The 20,483-nt window shown below is 44.9% G+C and overlaps 1 protein-coding gene across 1 annotated transcript in view; it reads left to right on the top strand.

The window, feature by feature from the left end:
• CAPN1 (calpain 1) overlaps positions 1-19,056 on the top strand; it is a 45,138-nt gene extending 26,082 nt beyond the window's left edge. Inside the window, exons 8-21 of the mRNA XM_060269955.1 lie at positions 57-142; positions 3,515-3,589; positions 3,697-3,857; positions 5,693-5,907; positions 7,112-7,311; positions 10,144-10,183; positions 11,039-11,104; positions 11,648-11,705; positions 12,263-12,327; positions 13,632-13,700; positions 14,478-14,556; positions 15,249-15,365; positions 15,969-16,027; positions 16,553-19,056. Coding sequence (XP_060125938.1) covers positions 57-142; positions 3,515-3,589; positions 3,697-3,857; positions 5,693-5,907; positions 7,112-7,311; positions 10,144-10,183; positions 11,039-11,104; positions 11,648-11,705; positions 12,263-12,327; positions 13,632-13,700; positions 14,478-14,556; positions 15,249-15,365; positions 15,969-16,027; positions 16,553-16,579 — 1,317 coding nt within the window. The 3' untranslated portion in view covers positions 16,580-19,056. The remainder of the gene's footprint in view (positions 1-56; positions 143-3,514; positions 3,590-3,696; positions 3,858-5,692; positions 5,908-7,111; positions 7,312-10,143; positions 10,184-11,038; positions 11,105-11,647; positions 11,706-12,262; positions 12,328-13,631; positions 13,701-14,477; positions 14,557-15,248; positions 15,366-15,968; positions 16,028-16,552) is intronic.
• Positions 19,057-20,483: the final 1,427 nt, after the last annotated feature.

Below are 20,483 nucleotides of genomic sequence, written 5' to 3'. Positions count from 1 at the left end.
CCTTCCTCTGTGAGAATCTCTAACGGGCATCTCTCATTATCTCTCTCCTCCCACAGATCAACTACCGAGGGCAGAGAGTTAGCCTGATACGGATGCGAAACCCTTGGGGGGAGGTGGAGTGGACTGGAGCTTGGAGTGACAAGTAAGAAGGAAGCACTGGAGGAGTTTTTCTTGCATGCTTCAGAAAGGGCTGGTGAAAGGGGGAGAAAGTTGTGGGATGTGACACACAAGAGCAGTCAAGTACAACATCCCTAGAGTGACAAAATAAAAAAATTCCTTCCAGTAGCACCTTAGAGACCAAGTAAGTTTGTCATTGGTATGAGCTTTCGTGTGCATGCACACTTCTTCAGATACACTGAAGAGTGGACATAGAAGGGAATGTCTGGACTAGCCAGTCGGAACTTCCTGTTTCTCCTGGGCTGGGACAGACTTCCTCTGCATGTATTTAGAGGTGGGCGTGGCCTGACCTGTGCAGGTAACACAAAAAGCATTGGGCTGGCTGCTATCTCTCTCTCTTTGACTACACTCATTGAGGAAGCAACATCTGTTTAGCCTAAGATGCTGTCTTGGGATAAAGGAGCTGACTCCTTATGGCAGGCATCCCCAAACTGCGGCCCTCCAGATGTTTTGGCCTACAACTCCCATGATCCCTAGCTAACAGGACCAGTGGTTGGGGAAGATGGGAATTGTAGTCCAAAACATCTGGAGGGCCGAAGTTTGGGGATGCCTGCCTTATGGGATAGTTTCCAGGTGTATGTAACTTTTCTAAGCTAAGTCTGCCTTCTGGGATCCCGTTGTAAACAGAACGATGTGTGAGTAAACTCGTTTTTATGCTTTTATAGAAGACTGTGTCGTGTCTTATCTTTTATGAGGGAATAAAGGGGGAAATACCAGGACAGTTATTATAGAGGCTTTAGCGAGCCTGAGCAATGCAACCACTGTGTGAGTTTAAAAAGGGGAATGTTACTCTGCTAAATTGTGGAACTTGTTAACACAAGTTGGAATAGGATATAATCAAACAATATATCCTCTCCTGCATCCCTGAACATTCCCACAAAAGTCACCAGGGTGGCCATAGCAAGTTCCTTCCTTCTGTTGACGAGCTTCCTTTGTTTTCATGGGGATCAGAATATCTGGGTTGCAATTCCCCTCCTCCTGGGCCATAGAGCTGTGGGGACAGAAGCCCTGCCTTCTCTATATACCGTTTTAATCACACTGCAAAGAGCTTGGAGTGGCATGCACGATCTTCCTGGCGTCGCATCAGGACAACTCTGCAAAGTAAGGCTAGCTTGAGAGACAGGAACCAGCCTAGGGTCTTCTAGTAAGCTCTGTAGCTGGACCAGGATTTGAATCCAGGACTCTCCAGTCCAGCATTCTAACCATCACAGACAGAAATGAAGGAGGCACAAGGTTTAGGCACTTGAAAAAGAAGAGTCCCCTTGTACCCCCAAAGTTGGTGTGTGCAGGAGGCGAGTTTGCCAAGCAAAGTGGCAAAGGGAACCAGAGTGTGTGTTGTGTTTGGAATCCAGAGTGAATTTTTTGGTGAGAAATCTATGAGAGTTACTAGGGCTACAGCAGGTGTGAAGAAAATTTGGCCCTCCAGATGTTGCTGAACTCCCATCATTCTTGGCTGTTGGCCATTCCTGCTAGGGTTGATCAGCGCAACATCTGGAGGGCCAAGACTCCTCACCCCTGGGCTTTGAGAGACACTCCGGCTCTTAATATTTGCATGAGCAGTTGCTTCACAATAGTTGGTTCATCACAGAAGATCAAATACAATCTAGTATTTTTGAGGTGGTACCTTCCCAATAAATGGCTCCATGTAACTTTGCAAGTTTTATTAGTTAACACCCTATAGAGTAGACGAAGGCAGCTTACCCATCCCATGTCAGAGATGTCCAAGAAAAAGAAAAGTTCTTGTTTCAAAAACTCCCATTTGTTTGATTGCCCCCCATTCATTTCAATTTCGTTCACTGGGTTTCCTCCCACTGAATTCAGTAGGAGATCCAGCTTCTCTTCTACAATCTGTAACTCGTGTGTTTTTCATCCACAAGGCAAGGTGAACATTTTAGACGTTCTGTTACCCTTGCAAATAACTGGCTGTCTCAGATTTCAGAAAACCCGAAATCTGCCCATTTTACAGGCAACACATTAAAACACATATTGTTTAAACCAGGGGTCAGCAAACTTTTTCAGCAGGGGGCCGGTCCACTGTCCCTCAGAACTTGTGGGGGGCCAGACTATATTTTGGAAAAAATTAATGAACGAATTCCTATGCCCCACAAATAACCCAGAGATGTATTTTAAATAAAAGGACACATTCTACTCATGTAAAAACATGCTGATTCGTGGGCCGGATTTAGAAGGTGATTGGGCCGCATCTGGCCCCCGGGCCTTAGTTTGGGGAACCCTGGTTTAAACTTTCCATTGATTTCAATAAGAGTCCCAGCCAGTCTTCTGCTGCCTGAAATTTTCATTATTATTATTATTATTATTTTCTATCCAGATAGCAAGACATTTTTAGACCTTCCATTGAAGCTGAGTCATGGGAGATTCAGGACAGAAATAAAGAAGCAGTTGACACAGGATTAGGCAAATTTTTGGAGGATAAGGCTGTAACTGGCTATAATTGTGAGGGCCATCAGAGGAAGTATTCCTCTGGAAATCAGTTGCTGGAGAGTGAAAGTGAGCTGTGTCATTCAAGTCTTTGTGGGCTTCCAGTAACCCTCTGGCTTGCCACTTGATTAGGTAGGCCTTCCAACAGACCCAGCAGCGCTCTTATGAGCTGGTTGAGAAGACTCTGCATTTTCTCCAGAGATGCAATGAGACTGAGGGTATGTTCTATCATATGTTGTGGGCCTGTAAAAGGGTAAAAGAGTATTGGGAGATAATTAATAATGAATTAGGCGGGGGAATGTTTAAAAGTACTTCCCCAAAAGATTCCTTTTCTGTTGGGGATAATTCAGATGGAAATTCGCAGGTGTCAAAAAAAAAGGTAATTTATGTATACAACAACTGCACTCTGTGTTTTGTTAGCCCCAAAATGGAAAACGAGTGAAGTCCCAACTAAAGAAGAATGGCAACTTAAACTGATGGAATATGTGCAGCTTGCGGACCTAACATATAGAATAAGAGAACGAGAAGAACATATGTTTAAAGAAGATTGGGAAGTGTTTATTGAATATAGGGGGGGATGTGTATATTTGAAAACATGGGCAGCATTAAGTTAAATTCAACAGTGTAAATAAGATTTGATGGATGTAATAAAGGAATACTGAATGGTTTAGTTTATATAAAATATGCAGGGATTTATGCTATGCAAAATGAACCATGGAAAGGGAAGAAGGGAAGTCACTGATATTTTAAGGTTGTTTAAATGAATATTCTAAAATGTAAAACAACATTTAATAAAAATTATAAAAGTGGGGGGGGGAGAGAAGACTGTGCATTTTCTACTTCTTTTGGAATCTCTCTCTGTAACAGGCAGCACTTTTTCTTTTCTTTTTATTTACAGCTCTGGGGAATGGAACGCCGTGGATCCATCTATAGGGCAGCAGCTAAGAATCAAAATGGAAGATGGAGAATTCTGGTAGGTGCCTTTTTCATTTGTCTTGGGGATTGCATTTTTAAAGACGCACACACGTCACCAACGAGTGAGCGTGTGATCTGAATTTGCGACCTGTCTCCTTCTCCTAGGATGTCCTTCCAAGACTTCCTCCGGGAATTCACCCGCCTTGAGATTTGCAACCTCACGCCAGACGCGCTGAAGTCGCGCAAGTTCCGGAAGTGGAATACGACGCTCTACGACGGGACTTGGCGGCGGGGGAGCACGGCTGGCGGCTGCAGGAACTACCCAGGTAGCTCACGTGACATGAGTCGTGTGGGATGGGTTTTAGTAGGTAGGAGAGGATATCTGAATTACAATTTGCCCCTCCAGTCTCCTGTCGGGGGGTAGGGTGGGTTAAAAAGAGTTTTAAAATCCCATCCAGCGAAAACAGAAACTTTGGAAATCAGTCTGCAAAACCTTCCCTTTTGAGCAATTCCAGCTTATGAAATAAGCTGGCTTCCCCTTTGTTAGCCTGCATAACAGAGAACCAGGCAACAACATGTAAAGTAAGCTTAAAAATAGTGTTTACTTACTCAATAGTCTTGGATTGGTTCACGACAAAGGCAGCAGTAGAACTATGCAATGGAAGAAGGATTGGTTACAGTATCATCAAATATATGATATCTTTAAATTAGATTTTAAAAATGGGTTTCCGGATCAAAGCTCACAGTTTGAAAGAGAAATATTGTGGAGCAAGGATAAATTATTGTCAAAAATGTATATAGCTTATTATTAGAATGGGAAATGAAAGATGAGTTAGTCAAAACTTCAATGACACACTGGGCAATGGATATAGGGCATAACATAGACCTGAAACTCTGGAAGAATGATTAGAAATATACCGCATGTTATACTTTGAAAGAGAATTACAGTACTTTTCTGTGTATAAGACAGAGGTGAGCAATTGTTGGCAATCCCCCCCCCAAAAAAGCTCAACAAGTCTGTGCAATCCCCCCAAAGAAAGCTCAATAACTCTGGGCAATTTCCCCCCATTTCCTTAATTTGGCGTCCCAAAAAATAGGGGTTGTCTTATACACTGGGGCGTGTTATACATGGGAAAATATGGTATATAAAAATGATGCATAGATAGTATTTAACCTCAAATAGGTTGGTCAAGATGTACAAGGATGGATCAGATCTGTGTTGGAAATGCAGAGAAATGGAAGGAACATTTTTTCACATGTGGTGGACACGTGAAAAGGTTAAAGGCTATTGGGAAATGATCTGCAATGAGTAAAAAAAATGTTTAAAACAACATTCCCTCAGGCCTTTTAGTTAGGAATACTTCAGTCTGAAGTTCCCATTTGTCAGGGGGGGAAAATTATGTACGCAACCATGGCAGCTCAAATTTTGCTAGCCCATAGATGGAAAGTGAACGAGATCCCTAGAAAGGAAGATTGGCAACTTAAGATGATAGAATTTGCGGAAGCAGCAGGTTTAACTTATAGAATAAGAGAGCAAGAAGAATCTTTATTCAAAGAGGAGTGGGATCTTTTTGCTGAATCTTTAGAAAATAACTGTGTAGAATTGAAAACGCTGGCAGCATTTAGATAAATTCAACAGTATGGTAAATATTTAAAGGATGTAAAATGGAGAAACGATTAGACTGTATAATAAATATGCAGGAATGATAGATAAGTAAAATGAACCATGAAAAGGGAAGGAGGGAAGTCAATTTTACATGGTATTATGTAAAATGTTTATTGTTATTTTAAAAAAACCTATGCAGGTAAAAAATACTTACATTTACAGCATAACCAGCTTCAGGTGTGAGCCTGAGCTGGAGCAAGTACACCCATATGTGCATTCATTGCAGGCTGGAGAAAGAAAGAGAGAGCGACAGGAAGGAGACGGGCTTATATTTTTCGTTTCTTCCTGCTACTGGAAGCAGGAAATGACATCACACAGAACTCTCTCTACCATTTACATTGCTATGTTCTGAGTCGGCCTATCTAGCAATACAGCTCTGTGTCCGTTTGCCCCTAAAGTTACTATCTCGCGAGAATATGCATTTGTTGAATTCGACTGCCACCTCCCCAAAACCCTTGCACCACACAGTCCCCTCTTTCTTTCTTTCTCCGCCAGCAACGTTCTGGATTAACCCCCAGTTCAAAATCCGCTTGGAAGAGGTGGACCACGACGACGATGAGGACAGGAGGGAGCCGGGCTGCAGTTTCCTCCTGTCTCTGATGCAGAAGCACCGGCGCCGGGAGAGGCGGTTTGGCAAGGACATGGAGACCATCGGCTTTGCCGTCTACGAGGTACCGCCCCAAGGGCTTGGCAGAGCTGCCCCTCGGGGTGTGGAGCTGCTCCTCTGCCTTGTTTCGGAACTCACTGCCCCTCTTCCTTTTGTCTCCTGTAGGTGCCTCCTGAGGTATGTATGCCAAAGAGCAACTCCTGTAAGTATGGGAAGCCCCTGCAAGAGCATCTCCTGTCCTGTAAGAACATAGGACCAGGAGCCAGGCCACGGGGGTCTGTATTGTCTGCCAGTGGCTTTCCCCACTGCTACCTGTAGTTGCCAGTAGATTAAACCTCAGGCCTTCTGCATGCAAAGCTTTGCTGCAGACCTTCTGCTTAAAAAAGGGGGGGCTAAGATTCTAGTCCTCAACATAAGGAACAAAATAAGTAGGGGTGTAGCAAATTGCTTTATCCCAAGTCAGGCCAACTGAGTCCATCTAGCTCAATGTTGTCTACACTGACCGGCAGCGGCTGTCCAGGGTTTCAGGCCAGGAGTCTTTCCCACCCTATCTGAAAATGACAGGCATTGAAGCAGGCACCCTTTGCAGTCAAGGCAAGTCCTCATTACTTCTGAATAAAGGCATAATTTAAGTGGGTATAGAGGACTTCTACTATGTTAGAGCGCTGATCCCTCTAGCTAAGCATTGCCTACACTGACTGGCAGCTGCTTTCCAGGTTTTCAGACAAGCTTAGCAGCTGAGCTGCAGTCCTTCCTCTTAAAAAAAAAAGAAAGTAAGATTCCAGTCCTCTTGATTTAAAGAAAGGGCCAATTTAAACAGGGACGTAGAAAGCTGCCATCTACTAGAGCTGCCGTGATTTGAACCTGGAAGGCAGGAGCTCTTCCACTGAGCTATCCAGGGCCGGATTTACGTTTAAGCTAAACAAGTTATAGCTTAGGGGCTCACTCTCTTGGGAGCCCCCCCAAAAAAACTAAAGAAAACAACAACCTGGATATACATTTCCAAAATATAAGATAAAAAACACATAAAATAAAACCTACATACAGCAACAGTGTTTTGTGTTGTGTAGGCTCCTGTGATGTAAGAAATGGGCCCTGCCTCCTAACCTGCTCCCTGAAATATTTGCTCATTTCTAACAGCGACAATTTGTTGTTGACAAAGGGCCCCATTACCTTCAGTAGCTTAGGGCCTCATCAAACCTAAATCCGGCCCTGGCCACGGCTGTTCCCTATTCCGAGAGGAGGGTTTGACAGGTTAAGCGCTTGCTCAACTTGTGCCGTCTCCTCTCTGGCAGTTCAGGGGGCAGACCTCCGTACACCTGAAGCGTGACTTCTTCCTGTCGAACTCCTCGCGGGCGCGATCCGAGCAGTTCATCAACCTGCGCGAGGTCAGCACCCGCTTCAAGCTGCCGCCGGGGGAGTATATCGTGGTGCCTTCCACCTTTGAGCCCAACAAGGAAGGGGACTTCGTGCTCCGGGTCTTCGCAGAGAACAAAGCTGGGACAGTGTATGTCTTGCGGGTGACCTTTGTCATTGGTTTGGGAGAGGGTGGGCAATTGTTCGACTGTTTGAAATGGGTTTCAGAGTGTTGTACAGTGTCCCCTTGCTGCGCTGTTTAACTACTCAAACCCACTGAAATCGACATTTAGGTTTGAGTGGTAATAATAATTCTTACTTATTTCATTTCTATACCGCTTTATATTTTTAAGAAAAATCTCAAAGCGGTTTACAGAATATTGCAACTTCAATGAAACATCCATAAAGCAATCTGAAGAAAGTCAAATGTAGAGTATACAGTCAAAGCAACATAATTAACAGAAAACTAAAATATTACCCGAGAGACTTCAAAATAAAACATTACAAAGGAGGTCAGCTACAGAATACATATTTAACACAAACAAGTTAACAAAAAAGCACATTGCTAAGTGAAGTCAAATATAAAATGCACATTTAAAACAGCATAATTAACAAGAGAATCAAATATTGTCATAAGCATGACACGGCTGTTTGGCAGGCACAAAAAGGCGGGGCAAAAGAATCCAATAGTTAGGGTTTGTTGTCAGGTATAAAAGATGGTGATAACACTCTGGTTTCCCTGGCACAACAGATCCAGTTCTTCTTTTTAACTGGATTTATTGTAGTTGGGAAAGTGACTGGCAACTCCACATTTACGTGCATTTGAGCCACATGCGATTGTGCACATTGCTGTGAATGCTGAAGTAGCACAAAAAGGGGCAAAAGCCACCCTAAAAGAGCATAAAAACACATGAAAATAGCATCTGGCAATCCTAGGAGCCTTAGCACCAACCTTTGAGGCCTGTGCAGACTTGGGAGTTTGAACAAGGAGGTTTGGAGGGAGCGACTCTGGTGGGGTTTGGTAGATTTGGGGGTATTTAATTGGGTTTTGTTGTGGTTTCCAGAGGTTTGGAGGGTGTTCGCAGGCTTTTCCAATGGTGTTCCCAATTTACCATACTTTTCTGTGTATAACACACACACCCGCCCCCCCCCCATGTATAAGACACCCTCTATTTGGGGGACTAAAAATTAAGAAAATGGGGGGGGGGAGATTGCCCAGAGTTGTTGAGCTTTTTTTAGGGGGGGGGTTGCCTGGCCGGCGCTAACGCCTCCTAACGTCTGTCCCCTCATCGGCAGAAGCAGCCTATTGCCCCCCTAGGCACTACTCAAGTATAAGACAACCCCCTATTTTAAACATTATTTTGCAGTAAAAATAACTAGTCTTATACACGGGGAAAAGTATGCAATTTCACTTTAGCATGCGTTGCCTCAGAATGTAACCCCCACGTAAATGGAGAGTTAACTGAAAAGAATGGGAAGAAACAGTATACAAGAAGTAAAGAAGGAGGCCATTTACAGGATAAAGGAAGTCTTTTATTTTTATGTTATGTTTTCTTTATGTAAGGGGATAGGAGTTTAATTTTGATAATTAAATTGTCAATGGTGGTGTGTTTGTTTGTATGTATGAGTTGTGGACTATGTTGCAAATAAATTATTAACAAAATAGGTATTTTGGGGGGGGGGATGAAAATAATGGGATGAAAGAAAAACTAATGGGAAGACCTGGAAGCGCCTCTTATGCATTTCAGGATTGAATGCTTGTTGTTATAGAACGCCCCTGCAAACAGATCAGAGCAAATGCTCAATGAAAACTGGATGTATTCTGGTCTCCGTGGAAGCTTTGAACAAGCATCAGGGCCGGCCCTAAGGCAAAGCTGGGTGACGCAATGTGCCAGGACGCGGGGCCACCAGAGGGGCCCAGGGCGGGGGGGCGCCGGAGGAATATTCGCATCATGGCGCCAGGGCGCCAGATATGCTTAAGACAGCCTTGACAAGCATGGTCTTTCCTGGCTTTCCAGGGTCTCAGGTTCCCGCCCCCATTTGCCTGCCACCTAATCCCTTCTTAACCAGACATGTGGGGGGAGCTGGACTTAGGACTTTCTGAGCTTTTGCCTCTTTCCAACTGGAATTGGCGTTGCCTGTTAGGATACAGGTGCTGACCTTATCCTAGCCCAGGCCTTGCCCAGGGCTCACAGAGTGGAACATTGAGGCTGCTTCAGCAACAGCCAGCCTTAAGCTGAGCCTTAGGTAGGAGCTGTAAGCTTTGCCTTTTACCAAAAAGCACCACTTCTCCTAAAGGGGCCCACCCCCCTCTCAGCAGCTTTTTTACTCTCATAGAGCAGGGCAGACTCTAGATGGCCTGGGGCTCCTGAGATGGAGTCCTCCGAGTCAGAGGTAGGGATGTAAAATGCATTGCTTTCCATTCCGCCCTGTGTTTGACACACACACACACACAGCGATATTTCCATTCTGCAGCGGTTCGTCTTCTGCCAAAAATTACGACGCCGTTGTTCTTTGCCGCCCATTGTGGCGAGATTATGTAGCTTACATAAGTTGGGTTGTCATTACTTTATTCCATCCCATTCATTTCACTGCAAAGGAATCACAGTGCAAATGGTGGTGGTTTGCGGCGGGGAACATTAGTTCGTTATCATTTGCAGACTGAAAGCAACAGCAGCAGCAAACATCAGTCGTTTTCACTGGATTGATTTCCATTATGGGCAAATAAGTTAACATTGGCAGCTTCCAATTTCATTGGAATTCTGCTGCTGCTCACAGCACACGAGCCAGACTTTGGAAACAAAACCAGATGTAAACCCTTGACTTTAACTCTCCCCTGCCTCTCACCTAGCTTCAGAGTGCTTCTCACCACCCCAGTTTCATAATGCTATTTCTGCTATGTTTACTAGTGCCTGGATAATTGCCTTGAGCCTCTTTATGTTTCCCCTGAGTTCTCATTATTATTTTTATTGCCTTTCTGCAGGGAAATGGACGATGAGATCCAGGCTAATCTCCCAGATGAGGTAAGAATCTCCCAGTGACAAATACGGACCCCTTTCAAAGGGCGACTTAGAGGAAATTCCTGCTTGTATTCCAGAGCAGGACTTCCCAAGCTGGTCTCTGGACCTCTGACGGTCTACCAGCTTCATTCAAGTGATCCGCAGCATGTTTGCAAAAATTCAGTTAAAAACCATCCAGCACCTAGCACCATTGCTCCAAGAGGTGGAAGAATAACTAAGTGGTCCTCCGAGATCCTCAGCAATTTTCAAGCGGTCCTTGGAGAAACGAAAAAGTTGGGGAACCACTGGTGTAAAGGAATTATGTAACAACTGCCACCAGTTTTTTTACATTCAAGAAGGATCCCCTCTTCTGTCATGGGCACGTCTTTATCTCTGAATTCAGTATGCGCCCATTGGTGGAAGTCACGAGTGGGGAGAGTTGTGGTTGCACTCAGAGCTTCCCATGGACACCTGTTTGGCCACTGTAAGAAGTGGATGCTGGAACAGATTGTCCCCTTTTGGCCAGAGCCAGCAAGGCTCAACTTATGTTCTCAGCTAGTGCTGGGGCACAGTAATTTGTCCAGCAGTTTTTTCATTTTTTACGAGGTGGTGGTGGAAATCTCCCCACAGATACTTTCCAATGCATGCAGCCCTTAAAATGGACTCATCACATGTGGCCTTCAGCTACAGATTTCAGAGGGGTAGCCAAGATATTATTGAAGTGATGGTGAAGCTTTTTGTGAGTGGTTTGTTTTTATATATTAAAAAAAGAGCAGCCTGTCACATTTTCAGGCTGCCAATTCCAAAGAACTTTGCATATTTAGACTTTCTAACCCTGACCTCCCTGTCTGACCATTCCTCTGTCTCTCCCTTCCCCAGAAAGTGCTTTCAGAAAGCGAGATTGATGATAGCTTCAAGCAACTCTTTAAGCAGCTGGCAGGGGCGGTAAGTGTCGGGGGGGGGCATGAAATTAGATCCATTTCCCATTTAAAGGGGGACTTTCCATCCAAAACAATACGTGAACTGAAATTCAGGCAGCCTTTGAAATCAGCCCTTCTCAGAATTTTGCAATGCGGTTCTCCAGCCTGGGAAAGTGTTTCCTTACTACGGTATTTTGACCAAGCTGTGCAGGTGTTGAGCCAGTGAAAGGTGGCTTCTTGGCAAATGGAGGATTGTCAGGCCCTGCTGATCAGCTGATGCTTGGTGCTCACCTCACCCACCTGTCAAAGTTGACCAGTGGTAGGTGGAGGGAGGGTTAAGGATCATTAAGTTCCCCACCTTTGTCCTAGTTGAGCAGCAGAGCACTTAGTTTGCATATGCAAAGGTGCCTGGAGCTGTGATGGGGAAACAGGTTCCAGTTCTGAGCAGGTTTTGAGCAAAGGGCTTGACTTCAGGCCTCTCCAGGAAACGCCTCTTTTAAGAGTGGCTCAGTGGGCTTAGAATAACATTGAATCTTTTCCCCCTCTTCTTTTCCACCCTTCCTTGCAGGATATGGAAATCAGCGTTCGTGAACTGCAGACTATCCTCAACAGAATCATAGGGAAACGTAAGCACCGGGCCTAACTCGTTCCCTCATCATCTTCTTTTTTTTCTTCAAAAAAGAAATTTAAATAGCAAAACATTTTTGCCGTGCAGAAATTCAGGGAATGTGTGCTTGTGCGTACAACAAATGCTGAGTTTTGTATGCAACAGAGAATAAAACTAATATCTGAAGAAGTGTGCATGCACACGAAAGCTCATACCAAAATAAAAACTTAGTTGGTCTTTAAGGTGCTACCGAAGGAATTTTTTTATTTTACTTCGACCCAGACCAACATGGCTACCTACCTGTAACCAAAACTAATTTGGCAAAGCTTTGTGTTGGGCCCTTTGGCAACAAAAGCATTGCCAGATTTCACCATTTAAAATGTTCGGACACCAACAACCCACCACCTTCCTGACCTTGGACTTGTAACAAACCTGTCATATAGTTCCAGGGTTTGTGGCTTCCTTGTGCAACTGTTGAGTGTCCCGTTGAATGATTTCCGTCATCTTTTTTCTGTGTGCATTCGTGGGGTGTAAAAGGAAAAGCTCTAATTGTCACTTCTTTGCTTTTCACTGCAGATAAAGACCTTCGGACGAAAGGGTTCAGTTTGGAGTCCTGTCGGAGTATGGTGAACCTCATGGATGTATCCTTCCTTTTTGGTTTTGGGGTCTGTGTATTTTAAGGCGGCTCCAGGCTCTCAGTTTTTTGCAGGAGAGGAGCACGTACCATCAATTTAGGTTTGCGCTTAATTAAAATAGATTATAATGCTCTTTTGCCCTAGTGCGATAAATCCACTTTTTAAAAACAAAACAAAACAGACTTTTAAAATTATTTAAAGATGTTTATACTGTATATTACTTACTATGCAAAATTTATATACAGCTTGTTCGTAAAAAAAACTTCAAAGCAATTTACAAAAAAGATAAAACAATAAAATTATCACTAACAAAAGGTACAACCACAATTTAAAACAAACAGAAAATTAAAACCACAATAAAAAAGACTAAAACGAATTAAAAAGTCACACAAACTTTCTAAACATATGGTGAGGCTTGTCTAAATACAAATGTCTGTACAAGGCACAGTGAGGGGACCTGCCTGTTATCAATTGGCAGGGAGTTCCAAAGTGTCAGCACTGCCACACTAAATGATCGAGTTCTTAATCTAGATGCAGAGTAGGTATTATGGGGCAACTGCAAAAGTCCCAATTTCATCAATCGAAGAGGTCAAGTGGGCACATAATCATTAGTGTTTCTAAGTGGTACAAGTAAAAATGAGCCTAACAGAGAATAAAGCGATAAAAATTCTCCATCAAACCAAATGCTGCCTTAAAATGCCTACTGGAATAAGTCTTTGTCATGCACTGGAAGTTCAGCAAAGAGGGGCCCCATCTAATCTCAATCAGGAAGGACTTATGCAGGCTTGAACCCACAACACTCCATGCATGGCTTCTAACAGTTGCGAGCCATGCATCTGATCCCTCGTGTGGGGGACCAGGAGCAGAGACTCCACCAAAGATCTCAGTGATCAGACAAGGATATAACAGGTCAGGCAATCCTTAAATAATCCTGGACCCAAGTTACTCAGGGCCTTGTAAATTAACACAAAAACCTTGAATGTTGCCCAGTAGTGTATTGGCAGCCACTGGAGCGCCGGATTGAAAAGCGTGGCATGAATGAACGACTTGTGGGAAGACAGACACAGTGCCTCGCAAGTGAATCGGGACACATGTTGATTGTCTTATAACCTTCCTCCAAACAAATCAGAATGAATGCTATGTGAAGGCTGGACGTAGTTTAACCTCTGCTTAAGCTATATGCCTGCAAGTGCTCAACAGACTAATCTTTTGGGAGTATAGCATTGGAAGGGAAGGGGAGGTGATGGTGGAAGAAGGCAACGGTGGCATTTTGACAGCAGTGTCTCCTTAACGTCCGCTTCCTTGATCAGAGAGATGGAAATGGGAAACTTGGATTGGTGGAGTTTAACATCCTTTGGACCAAAATCAGGAACTATTTGGTAAGCTCAGTGCCATCAAACCCCTTTAGGTGTAAAAAAAAAAACACCACACAAACCTGACTACAGTGGGGTGGGTAAGTGGTGGGGACCTCTGCCCATCCAGATATTGTGAAGTCCAGCTCCCATCAGTCTCAGATTGCATAGACAGAGGTTTAAAATTTGGGTCACAAAACTCTCCTGTCCAAATATTTCACAAATATTCTCTTGGTTACATGATTCCCCACCCCCTGCAAATCAGGATAGCTAAATGGTATTATAATTATTTTTGTCATTTGCAAGGAAAAGCTGGGGAATTCTGCTTAATAGTTTTCTGATATGCAAACAGTATTTTGCAGATATGTATCTGATAGCTTGGCATCTAGTAAATTTTGCCTTGGTTCAAAAAATTGGAACATATCTATGGAGTGGGCTGAAAATGAGAGAGCCCAAACGATCAAACTTTGTAATTTGACATCCATTTGATTCTGAAATGTGAATGTTAATGTCCAATATCATAATTTGAGCATGTTAAGGAATTTTGAATCTGGTCCTGAATTGAAATCTCTTTCCCCCTCTAGGTGGGACTTAAGTCTAGAGAGTTTGCAGTTTAGTGATCCTTTCTGGATCTCCCTCTAGTGGTTAGACTATGAATTGATGGATTCCTACTGGAGCCTTGGAACTCATAATTTATTTTTTCCTCTTGACACCTTAGATTCTTGGGGCTCAGCCGCTGGGTTCACTGTTGACACCTTTTTTGTGGGGGGGTCTTATCTCCTTTTCTCTTTGTTATCTTTTAAGGCAGTCTTTAGGAAGTTCGATTTGGACAAGTCGGGGAGCATGAGTGCCTATGAGATGCGGATGGCTCTGGAGGCTGCAGGTGATCTTCCCCTTTTTAATTGCATTCAGTTTTCTAGGCAGCCTCTCAACTGAACTAGTCCTCAAGGTGGAATTAAAACCAAGTCATCAATCAGAATCAAGAACCCCAGCTAACAGCCAGAGATCCTGGGTGGTTGGCCACTGTGGGAACAGGATGTTGGACTAAGATAAGCCTTTGGCCTGATCTAGCAGGACCCTTCTTGTCTTCTTTAACATATCCAGTTCCTTTGCCCTTTCCTCATTAATTGTAACTGGAAGCTGTGCATGAATGATGTAAGACAAATATGCAGTTCAGGTCCTGTGAGAAAGACCCTTGTGACTCCTGTCTTTCATGCTCGGCACCCAGCCAGGTGGGATAGTGGAGATACAGCTGCCATATCAGTTTTGTATTACAAATGCCTCAGGACTGGGAAATCGGATTCTCTCCAGATGTTGTTCAACTCTCAACTCCCATCAGCCCCAGCTGGTATGGCCGTAGTTTAGTGGTGGTGGGAGTTGGAATCCTGCAAAGTCTGGAGAACCACAGGTTCCCCACCAAGGTCTAATCTAAACTGCTGGATTTCAAAGCACGCAGCTGTCTGAATTGCTCACAGTCCCTCGGCGTGCCTCAAAATCGGGAGACTCTGTTGTGTTTTTAAGAAAGCCGCCCAGCTTCTGAATGAAATGTGTTTGCTCTGTCTTTCTCTCGCCCAGGCTTCAAGCTGAACAAGAAACTGTACGAGCTAATCATCACCCGCTACGCTGAACCTGATCTGGCCATCGACTTTGACAATTTTGTCTGCTGCTTAGTGCGACTTGAAACCATGTTCCGTGAGTGCCCTTTTCGTAGGGTGGCAGTTTCGTATTTTGATATGTGACCAGGTTGTTTTAGTCTGCTATGGATGGCATGGCCAAAGCCCCCTTGCCCCACCCCCAGGACCCCATAGCTATTGAGGACTGGTGGAGACTGTATGGTCTGCACAGCTTCTTCCATCTTTGGGGTTCTCCTAGAAGTCAAAGGAGGCAAAGGAGTAGCAGGGGACTGCAGTGTTGGCCTTGGAGTTTAGAAAGCTGTAGGATCTGCATGCCCCATATGCTCTACTCTAGGGCTGGAGGGTTTCTTTAGGCGTGCCTCGAAGGCTTTGCAAACCACCAGCAACATTTTAAATTCCCAGGCAATGTTGCAATATGTTCCCCACACTGCTCTTAAATTCTTTCCAAAGCAGCTTGAAATGGGTAAGGAGCTAGCAGGCCAGCAGCCTGGTACATCTTTGGGCATGCCAACCTTCTGGCGCAGTTCTTTGGACTCTGTCCCTGGAGTCAATAGGGTTGATCTGGGTTTTTTTTCCCCACCCAGAGAAGTCCTGCAGTGAAATATTTTTATTTAATTCCCACCCTCAACTCTGCCACTCACCCCACAATCTCTCTCTTCAGGGTTTTTCCAAGCACTGGACTCGGACAAGGATGGAATTGTCACCTTTGACTTGGTTAAGGTAATGCCTCTCTGATCGTTGAAAATAAACTGCCAGTTTTTAAGAAACTGTGACACAAATGTCTGGTGAGATCGCACTCGGGATACCATGTGCCGTTCTGGTCTTGGAACTTCAAAAAGGATATTGTAAATCTGGAAAAGGGGCAGTGAATGGCAACAAAAATGATCAAGGGGGTGGAACACGTTTTCCTATGAGGAACGATTACGACATTTGGGGTTTCTGAATTTCTATGTTTTTAATCCTCCTGAAAACCCACCAGCATTTTTGTGATAATTTATCCTAACATACACAAATACTTGCATGCAGTGTTCCCCAATGTGATTGTGCATTGTATTGCAGCCTATGTATGCATTTTTGTACACATTACTTGCAAAATTTGGAGAGGTAAGGATTTTGAAGGATGGGTCTATGTTTCAGTTCATGCGTTGTTTCAGAAAGCGTGAATTAGGTAGATTTGCTTTTGACTCTGAAGTGAACTGAATTTCTCCTCTATCCCTCTTTTTATCTCTCTCTCCTGCACTGCAGTGGATACAACTAACCATGTTTGCCTGAAGAAGAAACAGCACCATCCCTGCACGGCTGTCTGGCCCTTCTCCTTGGACATCTTTTGTGCTTTCGTTTTTACCTGCAAGTGCCTTGCATCACAATGTGGTCGCTTCTTGCTTTTTTGCTGCTTCCACCTCAAATAAAGGAACAGACACGTGCTTAAACACACACACAGAGCACTTCACATTTGCCTCACGTGCCAAGGTGGACTCTCTTGGCTCCCCGCCGCCGTGCCTGTGACCTCGGAAGCTGTTCAGATCCTGCGCTGCGTCCAAAGCTGCTTCTTGCTTTGAATAACGATCCATAGCAAGACTCTTGCTGCACAGCTTGGCACAAAAGAGGCCTTCCTGACTTGACCTCAGGTTCCTTGTCTTTAAAATGGAGGCTTATCACAGCACCAACATGAGCAGCAACGGCGGCTCTGTGGAAAGGCCCTGAGTGGGAAGTGCATTCTGGGAAAACTCTTGCCTCTTGATGGCTAGTATTTCAATGGCTGTTGGATTTGGTTAGTTTTTAGGGCTTTGTCCTGATGTTGGCCTCCTCTTAGGTTTTGGGGTTTTTTGTCTTAAGATGTATGTGCAGGATAAGGGGGGCGGCCAGAGAGCTGGCCCCATAGAAGCATTGTTTTGAAATAGTGGGCAAACGGCAGGGAGGGGGGAGCCCTGATGCCTTAATTTTAAAAAAAGGGATGTCTTGCCTTCTTTGTCCCTATTGCTGGGTGTCTGCTCAATCCTCCCAGTTTGCTGCTATAGCTGTCTGGTTGATGCCCACTCTGCAACATAGTACCGCTTGCTGGGAAATCTCAGCCCTCCGTTGGCCACACTTCCTTCAACTCATTTGCCATATTTCTTACACTCAGGCCGTATTTGTACTATATGTTTAAAGTACTCTTGAAACACATTCAACAGCCATGGCTTCCCCCAAAGAATCCTGGGAGCTGTAGTTTGTCAAGGGTGCTGTTATGAGACCCCTCTCCTCCTCACAGAGCTACCGTTCCCAGAGTAGTTTTACAATCAATCCCTCTTCCCAGGGAATTCTGGGAACTGTAGTACTCTCAGCACTCTCGACAAACTACAGTTTCCAGGATTATTTTTTTTTGGGGTGGGGAGTTTTATAAAGAGTGCTTTAAATGTGTAGTGTGCATTTGGCCTGAGATTTGCCCACTGGTATTTCACTGTTTGCCAGTGAGATACCTTCTATGTTTTTGAAACATATTTGCATCAGTGCCAAAGAAATATTCCCACTTCTGTAACTGTTTTGGCTTCTGTTGATTTTTTTAATTTGGCAAATACCAAGTTTGGCAAGTATGGACTGAGACCTGACAGGGGACTTTGCAGGGCTCCTTCTTCAGATGGGCAAAGGCCTGTGTCTACATGGGGGAAGCCTGAGGTTCAATCTCTGGCATCTCCAGATAGACATAGGAGAGAACACAATCTGGAATCCTGGAGAGCAGCTGCCAGTCAGTGTAGACAATACAGAGCTAGCTAAACCAAATGTCTGATTTGGTGTAAAGCCGCTTCTGATCTCCCTGCTTATATCAGCCCTGTATTCAGAAGCAATTGGACTGAAATCTTATTTTTAAGGGGAGGACTGCCTTTCAGTGGCATGTTCTGCAGTTCAGGCCCCAGCATCTCCAGGCTGAGAGAGGAAAGAGAACTGCATGGTTCAATGGTCTGGCTCCGCCATAGGGTGGCTTCCGGTCTCCCAATCTTTATCTGGCTGCAAGGACTTCATCCCTTTTCTCCAGCCCCATATTTTCCACTTGCCCGAGGGGCCCTCTTTCCCTCACTGGTGCCTGCCTTTTGGCACCCACAGCTTCACATCACTGACATCTCAAGAAGTTGCCTGTGCCAGCCTTGCTCCTCTCTGACTGTTGTCCTGCCTACAGGGTGCCTTTCTCGAATGGGAAATTGATAACCCTGCAACACCTGGAGGGCTACAGGTCCGCCATCCCCAGGATAAGGAACTGACCCTTGGAAATCAAATAGGGTCAGACACAAAATGATCAGCAATCCTGTTTGGCCAACAGTTGGGCAAGCTGCTTCCTGTCTCTGGAAGCTTCTATGAGCATTCCAATGTCTGACCTCAAGGCCTAAGGGGCAGAATTCTCCTCAACCAGAGGCCGGTTTGGGGTGAATTGGGGCCTCCAGGCTGCAGCAGCTGAAGGCCCCTTACCCATCTCCCCCACCCACTTCACACTTGCTCCCATAAAGCCTTCTGAGGTGCTGCAGAAGCCCCCTTGCTCCCCTCTGAGGCTGTTTCACGCCTCCCTTGAGGTGCCCAAATGGGAGACTTCTGAGGTGATGTTTGCTTCTGTAATGGTGCCGGAAGATTCCGTTATCAGGGATTATTTTACACTCCTATGATGCAACTGGGTACTACTGTTTAATCATTTTGTTTTGTATTGTAGAAACAGACTTGTTTTATTGCCAAAAAAAGGAAAAAAGAAGTGCTATTATTAAAGCAAGATGCTTGAGTCCCTATTGGTTTTGGCTGTTTTTTTTGTTAAGTTTCTTTCCTTCTCACGGTCTGAGGGGAGGTTACAACAATATAAAAATACAACCTTGAAATAAGTTAGAACAATTTACAGTCGGAAGAATAGGTTGTGCCTTAAACCTTAAACCACAACCTTCGCCCGACTGTGAGGCATGAAGGCCACTCCCTGCAAGGCCCTTTCCACCTGGCCTAGGGGGTAGGACCCAGACTCACCAGGCCTAGAAAGAGGCTCCTTGTAAGGTCGGAGGAACATTGACAGGATATTGTTTTATTGTTTTATTTAATATGCTGTAAAACGCTTAGAGATTTTCATTAAAAATATAAAGCAGTATAGAAATTTTAAAAATTTAAATAAAATAAAATATGTAGCATCTGGGTCCTCCAGCCTATCAGGAGGGGGACGTTCACCTGCAGAGAGGGAATCAGTAGACTTGGAGAGAGAACAGAGTGACCGGATACTGAGTCTATGCAACTAACTGAAGATGGATCCAAAACTCTGCCCAATTCATCATCTCCCATGGACCCGGTGAGTGTGACGGTGGAAAAATGGCCTTGTGGGCCAAAGTTAAACAGACCACTGCTGGAGTTTACTTTGACCCTCAAACTGGAGGATCCCTGTTTGGTTGCCTGGGATTTGCAGCCATTTGTGTCACAATGTCTGGATTCAGTGTCGCTGGAGACACCAGATAATTCCAAGGCAGTTAAACAGAAGCAGGTTTAGGCGGAGGAGTAGGATAATGATTTCCTGCTATACACAGGAAATCACACCAAGGAGCAAAGTGCATTGCAGGATCCTGTCAGCACCCTCTTTCTCCCCGCTCCGCTCATACCCACACCCAAGAGCAAAAGCAACCAGACTATATCTCCCTCCCTGCTGATCTCCCCCCGAAACATCCCCCTGAGTCCTCCTAAGAAATTGCTCCACTCCTTTGCTCCCTCTCCTTTCAGCCTGCCCCAGAATTTGCTCCCTGAAACTTTCCCAGAATATGCCCCCTTGACACCTGAACTGCCTACGTGAAGCTAGCCACATGGCAATTAGGAGTTGGCTGGAAGTCAGGAAGCACAAATCAACTATCTCTCAAGCCTCAAGTCTGCCCAGTAACTTGAGGCATAATAACAGCCAGGAGATTGGTTGAGGAAACTATAAAGACACAGACCGCTGAGCGGGCTTTCTACCTGGAGTTTTGTGGCTGGAGGTGCACGGCTTTGGAGACGCAGGGGGCGGAGCCGCCGCCCCCCCCCCCCCCGGCTGATAGGATCCTTTTTGTCTCGCCCCCTGTTCCTAATCCGATTAAGGCTTTGTGACTCTGTCACTTTGTGACTGTGTCACTCACATGAAAGCCTAACATTCAGGGGCGTCACAATGGGGGGGGCGATGGGGGCGGTACGCCCTGGGTTCCACTCTGGGGGGGGG

Source organism: Zootoca vivipara, chromosome 17 (genome assembly GCF_963506605.1).
Source record: "Zootoca vivipara chromosome 17, rZooViv1.1, whole genome shotgun sequence".
Classification (NCBI taxonomy): Eukaryota; Metazoa; Chordata; class Lepidosauria; order Squamata; family Lacertidae; genus Zootoca; species Zootoca vivipara.
Note: the sequence above shows the minus strand (reverse complement) of the source record. Positions and strands in the feature narration are given on the sequence as shown.